At 43.9% G+C, this 24,598-nt stretch overlaps 1 protein-coding gene across 6 annotated transcripts in view; it reads left to right on the top strand.

The window, feature by feature from the left end:
• The window catches only part of LOC137416427 (TBC1 domain family member 1), a 94,567-nt gene extending 70,920 nt beyond the window's left edge, over nucleotides 1-23,647 (top strand). For all 6 annotated transcript variants that reach the window (XM_068102007.2, XM_078775888.1, XM_068102008.2 and 3 more), the window contains 8 exons: nucleotides 1,456-1,608; nucleotides 6,115-6,276; nucleotides 11,980-12,138; nucleotides 12,944-13,188; nucleotides 18,530-18,689; nucleotides 19,089-19,261; nucleotides 22,109-22,282; nucleotides 22,402-23,647. In XM_068102007.2, the coding sequence (XP_067958108.2) occupies nucleotides 1,456-1,608; nucleotides 6,115-6,276; nucleotides 11,980-12,138; nucleotides 12,944-13,188; nucleotides 18,530-18,689; nucleotides 19,089-19,261; nucleotides 22,109-22,282; nucleotides 22,402-22,632 (1,457 nt within the window). In that variant the 3' untranslated portion in view covers nucleotides 22,633-23,647. The remainder of the gene's footprint in view (nucleotides 1-1,455; nucleotides 1,609-6,114; nucleotides 6,277-11,979; nucleotides 12,139-12,943; nucleotides 13,189-18,529; nucleotides 18,690-19,088; nucleotides 19,262-22,108; nucleotides 22,283-22,401) is intronic.
• The last annotated feature ends 951 nt before the right edge of the window (nucleotides 23,648-24,598 follow it).

Here is a 24,598-nt window from a genome sequence, read left to right as displayed (position 1 = left end):
CAATCCTGCATTTTATAACTTGTGTAATCTCTTCACCCTATGTGTGTGTCTGTGAGTGTGCTTGATGTTTTTTGGGCCATACTCTTATCAGTTATCAAGGAGGTTAGTCTGTGTGTGATGGGTATTCTGCTGGCTTATGTATAAATTGATTCATAATGGTGATCAGAAAGGTTAACCATTACGTTAAGTGAACCATTACTGACATATTTTCATGCTCTATGCCTTGCATCAAAGCATTATGGTAATTATTTGGGTAAAATTCGAGCCTCACGTATTTCCGAAGGAACACAAAGTGCTATTGTAATAGTAGCCAATTGTGTCAGCGAGTGAGCTAGTCCATACTGATTCTCAGATCTACTGCAATCTATACACCCCAGTGAGGCTGGATTTTGTGTCGTCTTTGCAGTTGTTTATGTAGGATTTTGTCATCTTTGCAGTTGTTTACGTAAGATTTTGTGTGTTTGCAGTTGTTTATGTAAGATTTTGAGTCTTTGCAGTTGTTTACATAGGAATTCGTGCCGTCTTTGCAGTTGTTAACGTAGGATTTTGTGTCGTCTTTGCAGTTGTTTACGTAGGATTTTGTATCATCTTTGCAGTTGTTTATGTAGGATTTCATGTTGTCTTTGCAGTTGTTTACGTAGGATTTCATGTCGTCTTTGCAGTTGTTTACGTGTTGGCTCAAGCCTGGTGTTGGCTTAGCGGTTAGGGTGCCGGCTTGGGACCTGGGTTCGAATCCCGGTCAATCGCTGAATTAACGCCAGGGGGGTTGACTCAGCCTGTCATCCTTCCGAGGTCGGCAAATTGAGTACCGGCTCACTGGTAATTCCCTGCGTGTCGCAAGAGGCGACCAACAGGGTTGGTGGCAGGAAGTGCATCCGGCCGTAAAACATTGCTTCAAAAAGAGGGACCACGGTGCCCGAAAAAGGCCAACCCCTGCTCTGCGGGGAAAAAATGGCCTCTAAAGGTGGTTCTTCTTTGCAGTTGTTTACGTAGGATTTCATGAACACTTCTTGCAATATCCTATCTCTGTAATTCTACACCTTTAACACTTGATAATTTACCTTTTTCTAGTTTATCCCACTCATTTCCACTTCTGAAGTTGTACCATGTTTGTTGTGCTCTCAGCACTATATCAATTATTTTTCATGACAATATTATGTTTAAAGCCCTTCTCAGAATGGGCCTATGGGGGTGTAAAACTATAATTTAATCAGAAGTATTATTATCTCATAATTTATGTAAAAAGAATTAACAAATGGTAATTAATAACGTCTGCTTTGTCATCTCTGAGGACTTAGTCGTTACCAGTAAAGCAATGGCAGTGACGCAATTACACGTGGTAGTGGGGAATTGTGGCAGGGTTGGTAAGAGTTTCCTTTCAGCATTATCTTTGTATTGCATCCTATATAATGGCTGGATTGTTTCAGATATTTAAAGTTTCTTGTGCACAAACAGACTCATCCGCGTTCTCTGAAGCTGAACATATTTTGGAATTGGATGAAATGAAAGGCACTCAGAGGTCCAGAATGGCGCGGAGCCGTTGGAAGAAAGCTATCCACCAACAAGTCCTACTGCTCCGGATGGAGAGGGAGAACCGGAAGCTACAAGGTCTTTATAATCCAAAAACACTCGTCAACCCCACACCTCATGAACAGAGAGCACAATACTTTGTATGCACCAAACAACCACGAATACAAATCATTGTCATGAAAAGGCCACCATGGACCCTTTTACCTTTTCCTCTTAAAACCAGACACAGTCCTTTGGCTATATATTTTAATTTGCCATGTACTCAGGCATAACAATTGTTGCAAATGTCATGCTGGGTATGTCAACAGAGACAAAATATAATTATGGGTCATTGGCTCGAATTTTAAGCTTTTGTAAGTTGATGTTGTCATTGCTAATATATGTAGTGTCTCTTCATCGTAATATATAATTTCATTTTTCATTTATCTCTTCCTTTTCCTTTATTTTAATCCTCATAAAATACCTCCATTCCACTCTTTTAAAAACAGCTTTCAGTTGTTACCTCCGCCACCAAAGGTGGATGGAGGTTATGTTTTCACCACTGGATGTCTGTCTGTTTGTGAACAAGATACACTACATGACCAAAAGTGTGTGGACACCTGAACATCGAACATCTCATTCCAAAATAATGGGCATTAATAAGGAGTTGTGCCCCCCTTTGCTGCTATAACAGCCTCCACTCTTCTGGGAAGGCTTTCCACTAGATGTTGAAACTTTGCTGTGGGGATTTGCTTCCATTCAGCCACAATAGCATTAGTGAGGTCGGGCACTGATGTTGGGTGATTAGGCCTGGCTCGCAGTCGGCATTCCAATTCATCCCGAAGGTGTTCGATGGGGTTGAGGGCAGGATTCTGTGAAGGCCAATAAAGTTCTTCCACACCAATCTCGACAAACCATTTCTGTATGGACCTCGCTTTGTGCACGGGGGCATTGTCATGCTGAAACAGCAAAAGGCCTTCCCCAAACTGTTGCCACAAAGTTGGAAGCACACAATCGTCTAGAATGTCATTGTGTGCTGTAGCGTTAAGATTTCCCTTCACTAGAACTAAGGGGCCTAGTATATAAGTACTATATATATATACTAAGGGGCCTATCAGTGGGATACAAGTGGGCAGACCATTATTCCTCCGCCACAAAACTTTACAGTTGGCACTATGCGTTTAGACAGCGTTCTCCTGGCATCTGCCGAACCCAGAAATACCAGATGGTGAAGCGTGATTCATCACTCCAGAGAACGCGTTTCCACTGCTCCAGAGTCAAATGGCGGCGAGCTTTACACCACTCCAGCCGATGTTTGGCATGGTGATCTTAGGCTTGTGTGTGGCTGCTCAGCCATGGAAACCCATTTCATGAAGCTCCCGACGAACAGTTTTTGTGCTGACGTTGCTGCCAGGGCAGTTTGGAACTCGGTAGTGAGTGTTGCAACCGAGAACAGGCGATTTTTTATGTGCTACGCGCTTCAGCACTCGGCGGTCCCGTTCTGTGAGCTTGTGTGGCCTACCACTTCGCGGCTGAGCTGTTGTTGCTCCTAGACATTTCCACTTCACAATAACAGCACTTACAGTTGACCGGGGGAGCTCTAGCAGGGCAGAAATTTGACGAACTGACTGGTTGGAAAGGTGGCATCCTATGACGGTGCTACGTTGAAAGTCACTGAGCTCTCCATCACGGCCCATTCTACTGCCAATGTTTGTCTATGGAGATTGCATGGCTGTGTGCTTGATTATATATACCTGCCAGCAATGGGTGTGGCTGAAATAGCTGAATCCACTAATTAGAAGGGGGTGTCCGCATACTTTCGGTCATGTAGTGTATCTCAAAAAGTTGTGGGCAGATTCGGACGAAATTTGGCAGAAAGGTAGCTTATGTTACAAGGACGAAGTTATTAGATTTTGGTGAATATCCAGATCTGGCTAGTATAATTTTTTCAGTGATTCTTCACCATTGGGAGATAGGGCCAAAAATGATATTTCAAAAAGTGGTTAATGGATTCGGACGAAACTTGGTGGAGAGTTGGCGTATATGACAAGGAGAAATCGATTCAATTTTGGTGAAAAATTTTCTGAACCGGATCCGGATTAGATAATTTTTTTAGTGATTCTTCATCATTGGAAGATAGGGCTAAAACCGATATATAGCAGGATATAACGCAAAAGGTTGTGGATGAGTTATGACTAAACTTGGGGAATGGGTTGCTTAGGTGACAAGAACAAGCCGATTCGATTTTGGTTCAGGTCCTATCCAGATCCAGCCTATCAGTGGGATACAAAACGTAAACTGTTCAGCCAGGTGGGGGAATGCGCTCTACCGAGTGTCTTTATAGCTCTACATGTCCTGCTTGGCTGCTCTGCTGCACCTTTATCAATTATCATTTGAAGGACTTGTCTGTGACTCGATTCGTATGTTTTACAATGGAGAATCGACTCGGTACATAGAGTAGCTAGAAGAAATCAATGGAATTGTTGTTTATCAAAATTTGCTCTTTTTTCTTCTCCTGTTCCTCCTCTTTTGTATTCCTGCTCATGTACTCATATAGTGATGATTTAATTTCTCAAGTAAACTTGGCACAAGTTTAAACAGTAATATGCAAAGATGAAGTGATTAGATTTTGGGTTCAACAGATGAAAAGTCATGTGCCCTTTAAAATCATTTTGTACATCATGTCAAGTTAGAAGCATCTGACATCTTTTCTACGTATCTCTCTTTTCTCTCTCATGCTCCTTCTCTTTTGTTGCTTTTTTGAGATTGAGATATGAGATCCAATGTAGCAGTGGATTGACATCTAATACGGGCAGAGGGAGGTAAATCCATCGATGTATTCACCTCCAATTCTATTCTCTAGTTTTTCGTTTTTATTTGAAATTTACCATTCTCAATGATATTTGTGTCTTGCATTCATATCGACTTCTCGATAAGTGCAGACTTTGTAATCCAACTTGTAAAGTGATTGTGTTTGTTTTTGTTTTTTACATAGAACGAGTCGTAGCAAAGGTAATATGATTCGTGTTTGTATGATGTTTGACAAATATTAATTTACCTTCACAACACGCGTGTGTATTTAAATGTTTTAATTCTAAATGTATGGATAAGTTTTACGGAGCAGGAGAAAGTGAGAGAAGTTGAATGGTTGGAGAGCAGATTATGATACGTAGATGAGGGTTGACATAAAGACACACATCGGCAATATCTAAAATACGTAACGGATAATTTCCTTCGGTTTATATGAGTTCCCTTACAAGGAACTTCAATGCATGAGGAGGCTATTCGGGCCATCAGGTTTGCGCAATGGTTGTCCATGCTCTATCCTTTTAAAATGCTGAACGTCAAGCAAGGAAGCAGCACGTACCATTTTTGTAGTATTGTGTGTAAATGTCTGTACTATTGTGTGTAAGTCTGTACTATTGTGTGTAAGTCTGTACTATTGTGTGTAAGTCTGTACTATTGTGTGTAAGTCTGTACTATTGTGTGTAAGTCTGTACTATTGTGTGTAAGTCTGTACTATTGTGTGTAAGTCTGTACTATTGTGTGTAAGTCTGTACTATTGTGTGCAAGTCTCTGGTGTTGTGTGTAAGTTTGTACTATTGTGTGTAAATCTGTACTATTGTGTGTAAGTCGTGTGGTATTGTGTGTAAGTCTTTAGTATTGTGTACAAGTCTTTAGTATTGTGTGTAATCTTTAGTATTGTATGTAAGTCTTTAGTATTGTGTGTAAGTCTTTAGTATTGTGTGTAAGTCTTTAGTATTGTGTGTAAGTCTGTAGTATTGTGTGTAAGTCTGTAGTATTGTGTGTAAGTCTGTAGTATTGTGTGCAAGTCTGTAGTATTGTGTGTAAGTCTGTGGTATTGTATGCAAGTCTGTAGTATTGTGTGAAAGTCTGTAGTATTGTGTGTAAGTCTGTAGTATTGTGTGTAAGTCTGTAGTATTGTGTGTAAGTCTGTAGTATTGTGTGTAAGTCTGTAGTATTGTGTGTAAGTCTGTGGTATTGTGTGCAAGTCTGTAGTATTGTGTGTAAGTCTAGTATTGCGTGTAAGTCTGTAGTATTGTGTGTAAGTCTGTAGTATTGTGTGTAAGTCTGTAGTATTGTGTGTACGTCTGTAGTATTGTGTGTAAGTCTGTAGTATTGTGTGTAAGTCTGTGGTATTGTGTGCAAGTCTGTAGTATTGTGTGTAAGTCTAGTATTGCGTGTAAGTCTGTAGTATTGTGTGTAAGTCTGTAGTATTGTGTGTAAGTCTGTAGTATTGTGTGTACGTCTGTAGTATTGTGTGTAAGTCTGTAGTATTGTGTGTAAGTCTGTAGTATTGTGTGCAAGTCTGTAGTATTGTGTGTAAGTCTGTAGTATTGTGTGCAAGTCTGTAGTATTGTGTGCAAGTCTGTAGTATTACTCGGTCGGGGTTCGAACAGCTGATAATTGCCAGACTCGAGAGTTAACAGCTGTAACCATTACAACACCGAGTCTGGTTAGCTTATTTGAGATGACTCAAAACAACATGGGCTATTGTTCCAGAACCGCTCCTGACTGCATTTCTAATACTAATCCTGGCGCCTTCATACTAATACTAATCAATGTCTCTGCATCTCGCTGCAGCCTCGAAGACCAGCCTGCATTCCCGCAGAGTGAATCTCGACTATGAAGAAGTGACACCATTTCTGTTTGACGTGTCGCTAAACTGGCAGAAAATGTTAAACACGCCCAACAGAGAAAACGTGGGACTTCCGACCGACATTCTACAGTCCATTATTCATCGCGGTGCGTCCTTTCTCCTCATGGTGTTGTATGTAAATCAAGGTGTAAACTTTGCAGGGGATTGATGGATTGGCAGATGTTGCTGTATTGAGAAGAGTAAAAACAGTATATATTTGGATAGCGATCAATGCAAGTGTCAACACGGAAAAATCTCTTGTCACTTTGGCATTTGTGATGTTGATAAAACAATGGTGGCCCACATGGTTTGGACTCTTTTTAATTTGGGTCATGGTAAGAGGATGTCTTCATCAGTAGACTAATCGCATTCTCAATCTTGATCATAAGCAGTATTTGTCATATGAATATGTGAGCGGGGGGCGTGGCCTATGCGAAAGAGCGCGGGGGCTGGCAGGCCGGGTGAGAGATACGAGGCCGAGTGACGTGGTTTGCTGTGCTGTTCATTAAAACTGGTCATCTCCTAAGTTGAGACTTGGATTAATCATATTACATGGTAGCAGCGAAAGGCGAACCGACAAACCCGATTGGAACCCCATATAGGGATTTGTAGCCAAGCTCACAATGGCGGACGCACCCATGATGCCACGCATGGATTGGACCAGCGCCAACCTCGGTGAGGCCTTCGAGCTATTCAGAAAGTGTACCCAGCTGTACTTTTCTGTGAAGGATGTAGCAGGTGACAAACAAGTCGACCACATTCTCCTGCTATCAGGTGAGGAAGGCCTGCGACGCTACAGTTTGTGGGGCCTTGAGAACGCCAACGGCACAAGGCCTAACACCGTGACGCCAGCGATTGTTTGGCAGCGTTTTGAAGCTGAGCTGAAACCCCAGGCAAATTACCGTGTGGCTCGTTTCTGCTTACAGCGATTTAAGCAGGACGAAGATGAAACTATGGACAATTTCATCTCCAGATGTCACCAGCAAGCGAACAAATGCAAGTTCAAGACCCCCGAGGCAGACGAGCGCATAATAAAACAGCTCATTGCAGGGACGCGGTATCAGGAGCTACAGAAAGAGCTCCTCGCGAAGGATGACTCTCTCACGCTGGACCAAGCCCTGGAAATAAGTCGGGCACATGAGGCTTCTGTCACTCACATGCAGCAGTTTACCCAGACCCAACAGGCAACCAATTTTGTCCACACCATTGTGTACCACCCAAAGGAGTGCCGTTTCTGTGGAAGACAGCATCCACCCCAGCCCCGACACCAATGCCCAGCATGGGGCTCAACCTGTGAGGCATGCGGAAAGCAAAACCACTGGAAGGCCGTCTGTCTCTCAAGAGCGAGGCAAGAACAAGGCCGGCAGACAACCCGCTCAGACACCAGAGGGCACAAATCCTTCGCCCGAAAGCCCATCCACACCCTGGGGAGAGATGAAGACCCCGATGGGGACTGCGACACTTTGAGTTTCAACACCATCAAAACCCGCAGCCAGACCATGGATTCCCGGCGAGAGATTTTCACGGACTTGGCCATTGAACTACCTGACCGAGCTGGTGTTCACTCCCTGAGAGTCAAGGTCGATATTGGGGCAGAGGGCAATACCTTGCCCCTTCGGATATACAGACAAATGTATCCCCAAAATGTCGACTCCTCTGGGCTGCCACTACCTGGTTGTATTCAGGAGAAACCCCAGACAATACTAACGGCCTACAATGGCTCGCAAATTCGGCAATTTGGCACCCTTGTCGTCCCCTGCAAGAAAAGGAATACCCAGTGGGTCGATGCAGAGTTCTTCGTAGTCAAGGCCGCTGGCCCTGCAATCCTCGGCCTGCTCACCTGTAGGGACCTTCACCTCCTCACCCTGCACTGCTCTGTGAAGGAGAACTGCACGGGTGACAAGCCAGTTAACACGCTGGACGATCTGCTGAGCACGTATGCAGACCAATTTGACAACATTGGAAACTTCCCAGGCCAGTATCGCATCGTGGTAGACCCCAGTCTGCCCCCTGTAATACACGCACCACGTCGATGCCCCATCCAGATGATAGACGAACTAAGGTCAGAACTGGACATAATGCTGAGACAGGGCATCATACGGAAGGTCGACGAGCCTACAGACTGGGTCAGTAGCCTCACCTACGTGGGGAAAGCAAACGGCAAACTTAGGCTCTGCCTGGACTCGAAGGACTTGAACCGTGCCATCAAGAGGTGCCACCACCATACTCCCACGCTTGAAGAGCTGACGCACAAGTTTGCAGGCTCAATGGTTTTCTCCAAGCTGGATGCCAAAAATGGGTACTGGTCAATAAAGCTCGATCCTCCCTCCCAGTTGCTCACGACCTTCAACTCGCCATATGGCTGTTACTGCTTCCGGCGAATGCCGTTTGGACTGGTGATGTCCCAGGACGTGTTCCAAGCCAAGATGGACCAACTTCTTGAGCAATGCCCAGGTGTCATCGGCATTGCTGATGATGTTGCCGTTTACGGAAAAACGGAGCAAGAACATGACCGAAACCTTCACCACCTCTTGAAAACAGCTGCCAGATTCGGCCTGCAGTTCAACAGCGATAAGTGCAGCATGAAAAAGCCACAGATTCATTTTTTTGGTCTCATCTTTGACCAACAAGGTGCCCACCCAGACCCAGGAAAAGTGGACGCAATCCAGAGCTTACCGGACCCGAAAAACGTCTGTGAACTTCGCAAGGCACTTGGTATCATTATGTACATGGGCCCCTTTATACCAAAGCTGTCTGACCTAATAGCCCCCCTTCGGGAACTGGTGAAATCAGAGCAACTAGAATGGACAGCCAGCCACAGCCAGGCTTTCCAAAAGGTCAAGGACGCCATCTGCCAGGAGACCTGCCTAACCTACTTTGACCCACACAAATCCACAATACTACAGGTCGATGCCTCCACAAAAGGCCTTGGGGCTTGCCTAATGCAAGATAACAAGCCCATCGCCTTCGCGTCAAAGAGCCTTTCCGAGGTGGAGCAACGGTATGCCAACATTGAGCGTGAGATGTTAGCCGTCGTGTTCGGGTGCGAACGCTTCCACACTTACCTATACGGTCGGCCCTTCGTTGTCGAGAGTGACCACAAGCCCCTGGAAATTATCAGCTTGAAAAACCTCACTGCTGCCCCCACCCCGACTGCAACGGATGCTACTGCGGCTTCAGGGATATGACACACGCATCAAGTACAAAGCTGGAAAAGACATGCTCCTAGCCGATGGACTGCCTCGCTTGCTGGCACCAACGCAAGCACCAACTATCCAGCTTGACGTGAAAGTGGAGCACCTCCAATTCAGCCACCAGAAGACGCAACAAGTGCAGCAAGCCACAGATGCGGATGCCCTCCTAACCACGCTCAGGAGAGTCATCATGACTGGATGGCCGGAAAGGCACCAGGATCTGCCCAGTGAACTGAGGCCATACTGGAATTATCGCGATGAGCTGAGTGTTGAAGATGGTGTCATGTGGAAGGGGGGCTGGCTCCTTATCCCTGCCAGTCTACAACATGAAACCCTCAGGAAGCTACATGAGGGCCACCTCGGTATCCTCAAAACCCAGCTCAGGGCACGCAATTGCGTGTTCTGGCCCAAGGTGAACGAGGACATTGAAAACTGGATTGGCTCCTGCCACAACTGCCAGACCCATCAGCATCGGCAGTCCCAGGAACCAATGATCCCACACAAGATCCCGACCAGGCCATGGCAAACACTGGCTGCAGACTTATTCCACCTGGATGGACATGACTACCTCCTGCTCACAGATGTGTACTCCAGGTTTCCCATTGTTCGAAAACTTCCAACAGGGGCAACGAGTAACGACGTAAATGGTATTCTGCGGCTGGTATTTTCAGAGCAGGGCATTCCAGAGACTCTCATGAGCGACAATGGAGGCCATTTTAGCAGCCGCGTTTTAAAAAAATTTGCTGAGGACTGGAGCTTCAACCTACGTACTTCAAGCCCACACTACCCGCAATCAAACGGCTTCATAGAACGCCAAGTGCAAACCATAAAGAACACACTACACAAAACAAAGCTCTCTGGTGCTGACCCACACATGGCCCTCCTCATTTTGAGGACCACTCCCATCGACAGCCACGTCACATCACCTGCGGAGCTACTGAATCAGAGGAAAAAGAAATCCAACCTGCCTACCAAGGTGCCAAACGTAGCACTGAATCGGGACGCAACCCTAGAGGCACTTGAACGTCGGCAAGCAACCCAAAAACAATACTTTGACTGCCGGGCTGGCCCCGATCTTGGGCCACTTCAACCGGGCCAACGAGTTCGGGTTCTCGAGGAGGCTGGGCGGTACCACACTTGGGAACCAGCAATTGTGTCCACCACCCGCTCGGAGCCAAGGTCGTACGAAGTCGTCACGGAAACAGGAAACATCCTGAGGCGGAATCTCTGCCACATCCGGCACGCTCTACAGACCCAGCCAAGGCGGCCGGAGCCCGAGATGTTCCAGAATTCCCTCGACGAAACCGATGTTGACCGTGCCATTGCCAAGGGACAACTGGGTGCTGACGAGGAGCCACCATCCTCTCCACATACCCAAGCGCCAACCACACCACCAGCATCCCAAACTTGATCTGGTCGCACGGTCAGACGGCCTGTCAGGCTGGATATTTGATTCCTAGTGGTCTAGCTAATGTAAATATGTGGGTGGGTAGCCATCCTGAACTGCATTGCAATTCACCCGGTAATACTGTGATTTTCTTTTTTGTTTTGTTTTGTTTCTCTCTCTCCTTATGTTTCCAGCCCATTTGATGCTCTGTATGAACTTGTCTATTATTATTATTATTATTATTATTTTTATTTTTTTGGGAGAAAGGGGGATGTCATATGAATATGTGAGCGGGGGGCGTGGCCCATGCGAAAGAGCGCGGGGGCTGGCAGGCCGGGTGAGAGATACGAGGCCGAGTGACGTGGTTTGCTGTGCTGTTCATTAAAACTGGTCATCTCCTAAGTTGAGACTTGGATTCATCTTGTTACAGTATTCACGTGCTTCTTTAAAAGGTACAAATTTGCCATATTTTGAACCTTTCACTGTTATTAGTAAATTTTATCTCTAAATTATTGAAACTCCATTACCTTTTGCAAAGTACCTATCCATTTCTTCAACCTATCTGTCATAGTCCTCAGGTAGGCCATTTCTACACACCTCCTACAGCAAAGACTACCACTACCCCTGATACTGCCCATATCCAGCATTTATCAAACCATTTCTAATCACAATCAACCTCTCTAATTCTCCTTGTTCCCAACAATCTTTTCACTTCCTTTTCTTTCCTGCACTAACCCACCCTCTCATCCAATCCCAGGATAAAATAAATAGCACCGCAAAGCGGGCGTAACCCCTCAGCCCATGCATGGTGGAAACCAATTTCAAGATGGCTGCCGTGGCGGCCATATTGAAAATCTCAGCACGCCAATTTTCGAAAGGAACCTTCCTCTACTCAACCCCAACACACACTGCAAAAATGTATTTAATCGGACAAGCCGTTCTCCTTGAAATTGACGGAAACCAAAAGTTGATGGACGCCCGTGACGACAATACCCCTTAGCCCAATTTGGGGTGAGGGGTGAAAAGTATTGCTCGACTTGCCTCTAAAACAACAACTAAACAACTGAAACAACTACCTCTAAAACAGGTATCTGCTAATCTGCTACTAACAATACTGCAACCTAAATGGAGACGTTCATCTACTGCTCGTAAATGTACCAACTCAATAAGCCAAATTCTCGTTGCTTTGACGAATGTTTTTCATGTGAACGAATATGTGCATTTTCCAGGAGTTCCGCGGCAGTTGCGCGGTGAGATTTGGCAGCTTCTAATGGAGCAGCATCGGCTGAGTAGCACGAGGGCAACCCGCAAGCCTACTTCTAATATGCCTTACAATGATCTTCTTAAGCAACTAACCTCGCAACAACACGCCATCCTCATTGATTTAGGTAACATCATCTGATCGCATATCGATTGCCATTTTCTCATTGATCCTCATTTTCATTCAAACTTTTGTTTTTTACTTGTTACGATCATATCGGTAATTTTTGTGACCACAATAACCTGTGAACCATTGTAAAGAGATTTAAACAAAACTTGGCACTAGTTTACTGTACCGTAGTAAGAAGTTAAACTGATGACGTTTTATATTCAAAAGGTCAAAGGGCATGTGACCTTCAATTGAAAATCCTTTTTGTACTGCAATAACTTGTGAACCACAAAAGGGATTTCAACGAAACTTGGCACTAGTATAACTTGTAATACAAAGATGAAATGACTCGATTTTGGGTTCAACAGGTCAAAGGTCATGTGCCTTTCGAGAATACTTTTGCAGGCCGTAACTCAATTTGGAAGCCTCTGATGTTGCCTTTCTCTCTCTCTCTCTCCCTCTCCCTCTCCCTCTCCCTCTCCCTCCCCCTCCTTCTGTATTTCCTTCTCATACGACGTTTAATTGGGGTCAAATAAAACAGTGGGTTGCCATCTAATGTGGGTGGAACTGGAGGCATATATCCACCAACACATTCATGTCAAATTCTAGTTTGTTTTTACTTATTACTATCACATCTGTAATGTTGTTATGACATTACTTTTGGACCAACAGTCGTACTAAGGAGCAATTCAAAAGACAAATAAACAATAGTAACAGCAATTACAATGACCAAAACATTAAAATGTAGAATGCCAAACGTAACATTGCAACTTCAACTACCTCAACATCTCTGTATTTCTTACACAAAGCTTCCTTTCTGGCAGGACGTACATTTCCCACGCACCCGTACTTCTCGGCCCAGCTGGGTGCTGGCCAACTCTCTCTTTTCAACTTGCTGAAGGCCTATTCTCTGTTAGACCGAGAGGTTGGTTACTGCCAAGGCCTCAGCTTCGTAGCTGGTGTATTGATACTCCACCTGCCAGAGGAAGAAGCCTTTGAGTTGCTCAAGTTCCTCATGTACGAGCTCGGCCTACGCAGGCAGTACCGGCCAGACATGGCTCCTCTACAGGTGAACTCGTGTGTCCGTCCATTTACATCACTCACTGCTTGACATATTCACTCTTGCTGCACATATTTCCTTCCCAAGCAATGTCTGTACCTTTTAATAATTAATTGATAGTTTATTTGGAATCTTTTAATATCTTGCTTATCTTCATTAATATTGTAGCACCACACACACACACTGTTCTGTAAATATATTTAAATATATATATATAAGTACCGGCCAGACATGGCTCCTCTCTGTAAATGGTGAAACAAAATGGCAATGACCAATCAGTTTAGTACATTTTCTCTATTGACATAATATTGCTATGCCCGCCCGGTTGTTCAAGTTGCCTCATTCGAATCTGGCGAGACAAACTGACGAAACAAAACTTAACATAGTCACTGAGCTTGGCGGAATTGCCGTCACTTCCCGGAATACTCTGGGTACCAGTGACGTCACAACAATGGTGCCGCTTTTCGCACTGCACTCAGCGGGGCATTTCTTCAGGAGGAATTTCCTCCTCCCCATGGATGCTAACCGATGTTTCGGGGACCTCCATGTTGGATCACATTTCTAAAAGCCATGATACGATGCAGATTAGAGGTACCAAATCAGGTAGGTGCTATGTCAATTACGCACCATGTGTCTCCTTCCAATTTGGCAGAGCGAATCTGAGATGCACGACACAATCTAAGATGCAATGTTGAGAACTGCTGCAGTCAATTATCCCTCAATGGGTCTTTCTTAATCAGCCAATGAAGCAATGACAACAGACAAAATTTCCAAACGAGACCAGTGTGTTTAATCACAAGGAAGAATTCAATGGTTGTGGGGAAGGAAATGCAAGGAAAGCAAGCAATAACCAGTACATAATAAATAAACCCCTTTTCCGCAACTGAAACATACATGCCCAATGGAATGAAAAAATGATCAGAGATCTTAATTATCTAACTCAGGGTCCAGCAGACATGTTTCAGTTATAGGCAATACGTGAGATAGACAATAGTGGAGATGACAATACAGAAGAGTTTTGGAGTATTTGGTTATGGTTTGGCATTTGGCATTTCCGCATTGTCTGTTTGTATTTGGGCTCCCAGAGCATGGGTACCTTGCTAGTTATGCATATACTTCTACTGCTAAAAATGTGATTCGAACAAAACAATCCAAGAACAAACCCTGGATCTCACTACAAACATGAAAACACATCGGAGAAAGGAAGAAAAACAAACAAAGATTAGAAGAATGTGGAACATGCAGAGAAAAGGAAGTGCTGAAAAAAGATTACACAGGAAGAAACAAGGAAGTAAAGATATCTGCAAGGAGGGATAATAGGAAGAAAATTGACGACTTTGTTGGAGAAGCAGAAACAGTTGCTGAAAAGGGAGACATAGCAAAATAAGATTACATGACAATTAACAGCAGATAGGAAGGGATGTGATAAACCAGTGAAAGATAAACAGGAGAACATTGTAACATCTAAAAAGCTCAATTGTTAAGGTGAGCAGAGCGTTTAAGGAAGTTTTAGAGAGAGAGAGACAGAGAGAGTCAGAGTCAGAGAGAGAGTCAGAGTCAGAGAGCAAACTAATGTTGCAGCACAAGCTGGAGGCGGATTTACCTATTGACACAGGACCTATTAGACAGTCAGAGGTGAAAGATGGCATCAAAAGTCTGAAGAGCGAAAAGACACCAGGAGTGGACAACATTGATGCAGAGTTGTACAAATGTAGTCTGGAAATATCAATGCATGTGATACACAAATTGATTTAGAAAATATGGAATATGAAGTGATACCAGAAGAATGTAAAATCGGACTCGTAGTCAAGTTGCCAAAGAAAGGGGATCTAACAGAGTGTGGAAACTGGAGAGTAATAACACTACTACCAATTGCATGCCAAGAGCTCTGCAAGAAAATGTTAAATGGAATGCAAAACGCAGTGGAAGGGGTTATTCGGAAAGAATAAGCTGGTTTCTGAAGGAACAGAGGTCGGTGCAAAGACAAGATCTTCATGCTGCGGACTATCATTGAACAATACAACAAATGGAGTTCAAGTCTCGATTTCATTTTGATAGACTTTGTAAAAAGCATTTGCTAGTGTGAGCAGAGAATATGTGTGGAAAATACTCAGGAATACCAGATAAGTTTTTTAAGATGATAGCAAAGATCTATGCATGAGGTAAATGTAAAGTAATCTGCAGTAACAATATATCTCTTGCCTTCAAGATCAGTACAGGGGTTAGGCAGGGCTGGATGCTGTCACCATGGCTATTCCTTCTGGTACTAGATTGGGTGTTAAGAAAGACCACAGACGAGAATCCATGCGGAATGCAGTGGACACAAAATGAACAGCTTGAAAAATATAATTTTGCAGCTATATTTGCCTCATGTGGCAGACACGACAGGGTATATAGAGTAAAGTAACTCTTCTCCAGCATACAGCAGCATTGGACTTAGGGTAAACATTGCTAAAACAGAAAGAATGAAACTACATACAATAGATGTGGACAGAATCACATGCAATGATATACACATTGAAGAAGTTGACATATTTGGGATCGATGGTCAACGCCAATGAAGGGTGAGACAAAGATGTTCTACAACGAATAAAAAAGAGCAAGACGTGCATTCATGAAGATGAAAGAAATATGGAAATCAAAATAATACAGCAGAATAACAATGCGGAGGATTTTTGATAGTGCAATAATGTAAAATCAATGCTTCTCTAATCCCTATGGATGGAAGTCCTGGAAAGTCACCAAAGGAATCACAGAAAGTGGAGTTTTTCATCTACAGCTGCCAAAAGAAGATCCTACGAATCTTACGAAGCAAGAAAGAAGTAGAGAGAACGACAGGAAGGAGAAATATCATGGAAGAAATTAAATTAAGAAAACTAGTGGGGTCACCCATGGGAATCCCATGGGCATGGAGGTGCATCGTTTCGGTGCAGCCGTTTTTGCGGTACCCTGGACAATAACATCAGGCGGGAGTCCAAACCTGAAAATGCTGGAGACCAAAGCTGAAATTGGAAAAATAATATAGCCTATTTTACTCCAGAGGGTCCCAGGATTACCCACTCAAAATTTCGTTGCGATCGGTTCAGCTGTTTTTGCGGTACCTGGGAACGGACGGACGGACGGACAGATGGACGGACAGACAGACAGACGGATGGACATTTGGTGAATTATAGTAAGATGGAAATCGATAGGTCCAACATTACGCATGGAGAATGACAACATAGTAAAAACCGCACTACGATGGGCACCACAGAGATAATGGAGGTGGAGGGGCCAAGGGATACCTGGCGACAAACTGTAGAAAAAGAAACGAGAGACACAAGAGTCACATCGATGCAACTCGAGCACTTGGCACAAGACTGACAGGAATGGTGTGATTTCCTGAGGAGCTTCATATGTCGTCCGGCATGAATGGATTATGAGAAGAGCAGTGCCAAGTTCAAGGTGCCAGCTCTATCAGAATGTGTCTTGAGTTGGGTCGAGTTTGCGTTGATAGGTTTTGAGTGCGGGGTGGTAACTGGAATTAAGTTTAGATAATGCTACTCTGGAGGAGGGTTTGTTCAGATGGATGGATCACGGGGTGTGGTTCGTTGGGTATTTTATTGTACTGTTGTTGCAAAATGATGGTGGTGATGATATGATTGTGAGATGTTGTGTTCAAAGGTGGAGGTGGTGCGTTTGAAAAAAATGTTCTAATAAGTTCATGGTGAGATGTTTTTGTGTCTGAGTACGGGTGGGTGATTGGACAAGTGACAAACATGGGTGTTCTAATGTTTGAGTGGCATCGATGATGTGTGTACCTCCGATACCAAGGTGGTGTTAGCGATAACGCCAAGGTCGCGGGTTCGATCCCCGTACGGGCCACCAACTATTGAAGAATTCCTAATACTCCAACAAGGAAACTCCAAACTTGATTCTCACGTGAGGTTTATTAAAACTCAAAAAAGGGGTAGGGAATTAACGAACTGATTCAAGATAATTACTAACGAAGAACTAACTGAACTTTAACGAAGCCTCGTTCAGCCGGTCATGGCATGGCACAATCTTCTCCTGCGGGCAGATCTTCCCTCCGTCTTCAGCCTCGGTCAGCGCAGCTCTCTCCTCAATGTTCCTTTTATCTAATAAAGGTTCCCCCATCCCTTTGTTGCACAAATCACCTTATTCGGGCATGGAATTTCCAGACCTTGCACCGGGCTTTTGGCCCGGTCGGTAAGACCTCTGGTTTCCATCTTGGAGAATTCTAAGGGCTATTTTAGACAGTTATTATCTGTTAAATGATTAAGCACCTTTATCTGTTCCCCACAGGTCACTCTCTTTCTGACCCCTCCGAACAGGAATGTTCCAAGTTTCATTTCCAAGAGGAAAACACATTTTAACCAAGGGGAGAATATAAATAATTATATGCCTCCACAGATGGGTGTTCTAATGTTTGAGTGGCATCGATGATGTGTGTACCTCCGATACCAAGGTGGTGTTAGAGAGGAAGTATTTTTGTTTTGGCGTGGAGATGATCTATGTCGATGAGTTTGGTGCAGCCTGTGATAGTGTGATTCTGTCCAGAATTAGATATCGAACCCATCAAATTTCGAAGATTAAACATAGCCTAATCTCACATCATTTTGTAAGCAACATAGATGTGCGATTTAGCCATTCATCGCTGTAGCATATCGTATTTACAGATGCCATGTACAATTTGGTTACTTTGTCCGTTACTCCATTGTCGCAGGTCGACAAGAGCTCCATATAGTTGTTGTTGTTTTTGTTGTGGTTCTTGTTTGGGGTTGATTTTTGAAAAGTCCACCCATTGGTCGGACAGCTGTCGCACCCCACCCACATTTATCGCTCGACTCCACTCACCATGGCACCCAGACAAAATAATATGGCCGCCATCTTGGTTTTATGTTGGGTATCTGCTGATTATTTACACTGCCCAGGTTTGTTGCGTCAGATTTCCATTGGCTTTGTTTGAGTTGAGTGTCACGATGAGCTAGGGACCCCAAAAAATACAATCCATGTCGAATAAAAATTATTAGTTTGATTTAATCAAGCTCGTCGGTATGCACCTTCCTAGAAAATAGTGTTACGTAATTTTTGAACAGCCCCGTATTGGGGTTAAACATTCTGTGACTGCGTGAGGAATCGGCTCATTCTGATATAACCATGGTGGAGGCTGTCATGGGTCAGAGGTGTCAAATAGGAATTGTTTTGTTGTTTTAAGGTTTACATTTCAATTCTCAGGCCTGCTTAACCTCGCACCTTATTGTTTGAACAGAAAGTGATACTCGTATGGCTATCATTTGGCTTGTCATCATTTCAATGGTGTGTATGTTGCTTTTGCCCTTGTGGATAGGTTCAGATGTACCAACTTTCACGACTCTTGCACGACCAACATAGGGACCTGCATGACCATCTGGAGGCGCTGGACATCGGGCCCAGCCTGTATGCCGCACCCTGGTTCCTCACCCTCTTCTCCTCACAGTTCCCTCTGGGTTTTGTTGCACGCATATTTGGTGAGACACTTCTATTGATGATCACTCAGTTTCCAAAAGTACTTATAGGTACAATACTACATGTGAGGTTTTTGGGTGGCGATTGCACGGGAATATTTTTAAGGGACCTAGCCAAAAGTTCACAAAAATATTTACCTCATGTGTTTGGAGAAATGCCAGCATTCGACTAAACCCTGAAAAAGGGGGATGTTGTCAAAAACGTTTGCTGTTATTTGCTAATACTGTTTCTCATTGAAGTATCTTAAGGTGTTTTTATAATTCATTTATTGGAATATTTTTTGTTTCACAACAAGAGTTTGGGATTGATTGAACATTGGGTACAAGATGGTGGGTGAGCTTTTGAAAAGAGCAGGCTATCGGTAGGAGTCTCATTGCCTTCTCTTATTCAACTTTGCACAGACTTTGTTTGCTTCAAAGGACCCGAAGTGGTGTTCAAAGTGGCGCTCAGCCTTTTGGGTAGCCACAAAAACCTCATCATGCAGACATGCAATACATTCGAGACTGTGGTGGACTTTCTCAAGACCACACTGCCCAAACTGAGCCTTGTGCAGTTGGAGAAAACAATCAACCAGGTAAACGTCTGATGATCATAACTCCAGCTATAATCCGAATTAAAACTACTGAACGGCTTTCATTGTACAATTTTATTCTTTTCTGCTTTCACTGTTCCCAGATTAAAAACTATAACGGCACTTGGTAGACAGCATACCTCCGCCTGGTGAACAGTTTACGTTTGGTATCCCACTGATAGGCAGGATCTGGATTCGGACCTGAACCAAAATATAATCGGCTTGTTCTTGTCACTTACCCAACTTATCCACCAAGTTTATTCATAGCTCGTCCATAACTTTTTTTAAATATCATGTTACATATCGCTTTTCACCCGATCTCTCAATGGTGAAGAATCACTTTAAAATTAAATAATTCTTGGAGCCGAATCCATACTCAGATCTTCACCAAAATCGAAACAATTAGTCATTTTCACACACACAACCGGTCCACCAAGTTTCGTCCAAATCCGTCTCCAACTTTTTAAGATATCCTGCTATATATCATTTTTGGCCATATCACTCAATAGTGAAGAATCACTTAAAAAATTCTTCTAGCTGGATCCAGATCTGGATCTTCACCAAAATTGAATAGATTCTTCCTTGTCAGACACCCAACCGGTCCAACAAGTTTCGTCAAAATCCATCCTTAACTTATTTAGATATCCCGCAATGTATAGTTTTTTGTCATATCTCCCAATGGAGAAAAATCACTTTTTTTTTTCTTTTTTTTTGTATACAGAGTCGAGGCTCGTGAAAGAGCTAACATTTATCAAACAAACAAATCAAACAAACAAGTAAACAAAGTATATAAAAATGGGAGTGGTCGACAAGATGGGGAGAGAAGGGGAGGAAGCACACAAACACAACATTTGAGGGCAGGGACATCGGGAGATGTGTGGGAGGCAGAGGGCCTGGGGGGAGGCAGGATAGGTATAAAATGCAAGGACACCAAGGACTTCCAGGAAAGAAGACAAAAGTCACCTCAAAAAAGTGGATTTGGGGTGAAATTAGCGGGGGTAGAAAAGATCAAGGTTTTGGATTGGGGAAGATAAGAGATGGTGGTGAACAGCCGTTTTAAAGACCTGGAGGGAGGAGTGGGATTGAAGAGAGTGAGGGAGTTTGTTCCAGAGGCTGGAGAAAAGAGGAATGAAGGAGTGAAGGTGAGCAGAGAGTCTTGATTTTGGCAGTTTAACCATAAGAGGGTTGCAGGCAGATCTTGTGCGACCTGCAGGAATATTTGGGGGACAGAGCCCAGAGAGAGCTGGGGGAGCAAGGCCGGAGAGGAGTCGGTAGAAGACGGAAGGACCACCAACCTGCCTGCGGTGAGTAAGTGAAAGGCCCTCGGAGATAGCGTCATCGCGGGAGATTCCAATGATTCTGAACGCTTTGGTTACAACAGCGTGAAGACGAGCTAGGTGTGAGGCAGGAGCACCAGCCCAGAGGGGAGAGCAGTATTCCATTGAGCTGCGGATGAAAGCCTTGTCTGTGGTGAGGAGCTCAGGTGTGCCAAGGAAGGACTTCGCATGACGGAGGATGCCCAGTCGGCGACTGGCTTTGGAGGCCAGCTTGGAAATGTGGTTTTCCCAGGAAAGATCATGGCAGATAGTGAGACCCAAAAGCTTGAGTGACAGAACTTCTTGGAGGGGATTATTCAGAAAGTAGATGGGAGGGTTGTCCAGTCGGTCTTTTCGGAGAGACATCGTAAGAGTGAAATTTTTTTTATAACTCTCATATCCGAAGCCATATTCACATATTCACCAAAATCGAATATGTTTGTCCTTGTCAGACACCCAACCGGTCCACCAACTTTCGTCCAAATCTGTCCACAACTTTTTGAGATATCCTGCTATGTATCGTTTATGGCCCTATCTCCCAATGGTGAAGAATCACTTTAATAATTCTACTATCTGGATCCAGATCTGGATCTTAAGTAACAAATACTCATGTTTGCTATGCTGTGTTTTGCACAGACCAAGCCTATAGGGACAGAAAATAGAAATTGTATTGTTGTTTTTACATTTCAATCCTTAAAATATATTTAAAAATCAGTTTGGCCCTATCTCCCAATGGTGAAAAATCACTTTAAAACTTTATAACTCTCATATCCGAATCCATATTCAGATATTCACCAAAAATCGAATCTGTCTGTCCTTGTCCGACACCCAACCGGTCCACCAAGTTTCGTCAAAATCCATCCACAACTTTTTGAGATATCCTGCTATGTATCGTTTTTGGCCCTATCTCCCAATGGTGAAGAATCACTTTAAAATTCTAGTAGCTGAACCCGGATCTTCATCAAAATCGAATCATTTCGTCCTGCTCACATACGCTACATCTCTGCCAAATTTCGTCCGAATCCGTAAACAACTTTTTGAGATATTTTGTTCACAAACGGACAGACAAACAAACAGACAGACAGGGGTGAAAACATAACCTCCATCCACCTTTGGTGGTGGAGGTAAAAATATATTGGTACTACCTTGGCTAAAGTCCTTTGCTACATGCTATTCACATGCTATCTTGACTTTTTTTTTTCGACACCTATTTTATGTGAACTTTTCAATTAGTGGTGTATTTTGCTGCCATTAGAACAGTTATACAAATGGAGCAATGTACTTTTTGGATGAACAACTAAGGATATGGGTTTGCATGACTTTTGAGTTCAACCTTTAGCCAAAGTTGGAAGTAATTTTGAATGTTTGGGAATTTCAGTGTTCTAAGTCATACAAAGTCGGGCGACGAATATTTAAGCTTGCATGTGTTTGGAGTGTTATTATATTTGACTAGTTTCAGCCTTCCAACAATTGAGCTACCAAATTGTCGTCGGATGTTCTCAATGACGACGTTCTGCTCATGTGTCCTCTCAAGGTGATCGACATGGACCTCTCCAAACAGCTGCATGCATATGAAGTGGAATACCATGTCTTGCAAGATGTAGCAGAAGAGACGCTGCCGGCAGCAGAAAGTGACAGACTTCTTGCCTTTGAGCGAACAACTGTTCATTTACGTCAACAAAACTTCGACCTCCTGGAGGAGTTGCAGGTATATAACTCTATGTAGCAAATGTCATTGACCGTTTATCACCCTACAAATGTTTACTGTGCTGGAGAAACTGATTAATGTGCTCGCCCTTAAACTTAAACTCTGACCCCCAACCGCAGCACTGCCATGCACATATCCACAGTCTGGAGGACACAATTGCCGGGCTGCATACTGAAAGGGAGAAGCAGCAGCGAGCCAACAGTGCTGTCGAACTTGAACGCCTCGCTCTGCTCAACACTGTACAAGATCTTCGCAACAAGCTGGCTACTGCTCACCAAGAGAACCTTCACTCGAACGGACCGTACCATGCTTGGCCGAGGTCATATGGAGATGACCGGAACAACAGTTAACCGGGTGCCTGCCAAAGGCCTGGCCAGATTTGGTGATACCATGACTGAGCTTTCTTCCTTGAAAGTTATTGCGGTTAAGACACCGCTTTGATGACGAGCAGAGCGAAACATGCCTAAATGCATGTTGTGCACCAATTGACTGAAAATGGTCATTTTCCTTACCTTGGGTCGGACTCGTGTTTCACTTAATCTTTCTTTTGTTGATCTGCTCAAATTTACCAAAGCATAATCCTTACAACATGCAGTGTCTTCCATTTCAGGATCGTGACAAAACTTTTTTTCCCCAAATCAGATCAGCATGTCACTCCACATCTTCGACAAACCTCTTCCACATGGTCAAAAGCAAGATAGTCAGCATCCTCCATGTGTACTGTTCATTGTGTCATGTCACTCACAAAATGATAGTCTGGGTTTGCGTTTTTCACATGATGAACATCATGTGATTGCATGTCTTCCTCATTGTGGTTGCCACACCTCGCAGTCACCTGGTGCTCATTGCACACCTCGTATGTTCTCATCATGGTGATTGACATTTTGACGTCACATTTTGCATTGTGAGCACACTATCATCTATTTTGCAGTGATCATCATGTGTTGACACATATTTCAAACAGCAAGTACTCTTTCCTTTGAAAAAGGGACAGAATGTGGAGGAAGAGCCAAGCAGTTTTTGAGGGTGGGGAGGATTAGGGTGTTTGCCAGAAACAGGTAAGCTGAGTAATTATCACTTCAATACAGTTGAATTTCTGTACAAGACGGAGTGGAAAATGAAGTCATAAAACTGATCCTCATTCTGTACCGGTGAGTTTGGGAAACTTTCAAACCCAGCTCAAAAAAGTCACATACCAAGCCTGCCGTCGCTCTCAGGGCGGATGGTCCTTTAACTGCCAAGTTTATTTTCCTGGTCTTTGAAAATTCGAAGGTAATTCTTTTTTCCCCCAAAAGTAAATTGATGAATGTCAATGTTCTATTACAAAATGCAACAACAATAAATTATTGTTGTACTTCTTCTAAATGGTTTTTCAGAGCCAATGTCCTGATAAGAGAGGTTTGATTTTAGAGGTCTCCCGGTGCACCGGTTCACCTTTTATTCTCGACTGGCGCTTGGCAGGACTTCCTAAAGTTCCGTACGTTCATCATTGAGCTACGTTTCCTGGGTTTGAATCTTAGCCCAGCTGTGCACCGTCACCCTGGTGTTTCGAATACAGGGCGACGCATCAATATTTTAATGGCCATGCGGTCTCTAAGACCTCCAGGCAGATAGGGGGTGAGTGGCCGCCACTCCTGCTCATAAGTTACTGTTCGGCGGTTTAAGAACCACGCCATTCTAAAGTTGCGCTCCCAAATTTGGCCGAGCGATGCGGAGGGTACTTTGATTTTAATTAATGGCGACTTAGCGTGCCGATTGAAGCCTGGTGTTGGCTTAGCGGTTAGGGTGACGGCTTGGGATCCTAGGATCCTGGGTTCGAATCCTGGTCGATCACTGAATTAACGCCAAGGGGGTTGACTCAGCCTGTCATCCTTCCGAGTTCGGCAAATTGAGTACCAGTTCACTGGTAATTCCCTGTGTCGCAAGAGGTGACTAACAGGGTTGACGAAAGGAAGAGCATCCGGCCATAAAACATTGCTTCAAAAAGGGGACCACGGTGCCCAAAAAAGGCCAACCCCCTGCTCTGCGGGGGAAAATGGCTTCGAAAGGCGGTTCTTCTTCTTCTTAGCATGCCGATTCACAAAGGTTCCCACATACGGGAGTAATTGTCCAATCATCTCATATGCTACAGAGCCCCCATTCCCTCAGTGACCACAGACAGGGTTCTCATTAATAAAGGATTTATTGCAATGAGAAACAGAGTGAGGTAGAAGAAGCTAACACAGCCACAAGCAGCAATATAGACTGTGACTAATGAAATCAAGATAAATCCTTCACACCTGCAAACCCCGTTGGCTTAAAACAAATAACTCATGC

This window comes from Myxine glutinosa, chromosome 4 (genome assembly GCF_964187855.1).
Source record: "Myxine glutinosa chromosome 4, kmMyxGlut1.1, whole genome shotgun sequence".
NCBI lineage: Eukaryota > Metazoa > Chordata > Myxini > Myxiniformes > Myxinidae > Myxine > Myxine glutinosa.
The sequence above is the reverse complement of the archived record's forward strand: the minus strand, read 5'-3'. Positions and strand labels throughout refer to the sequence as shown.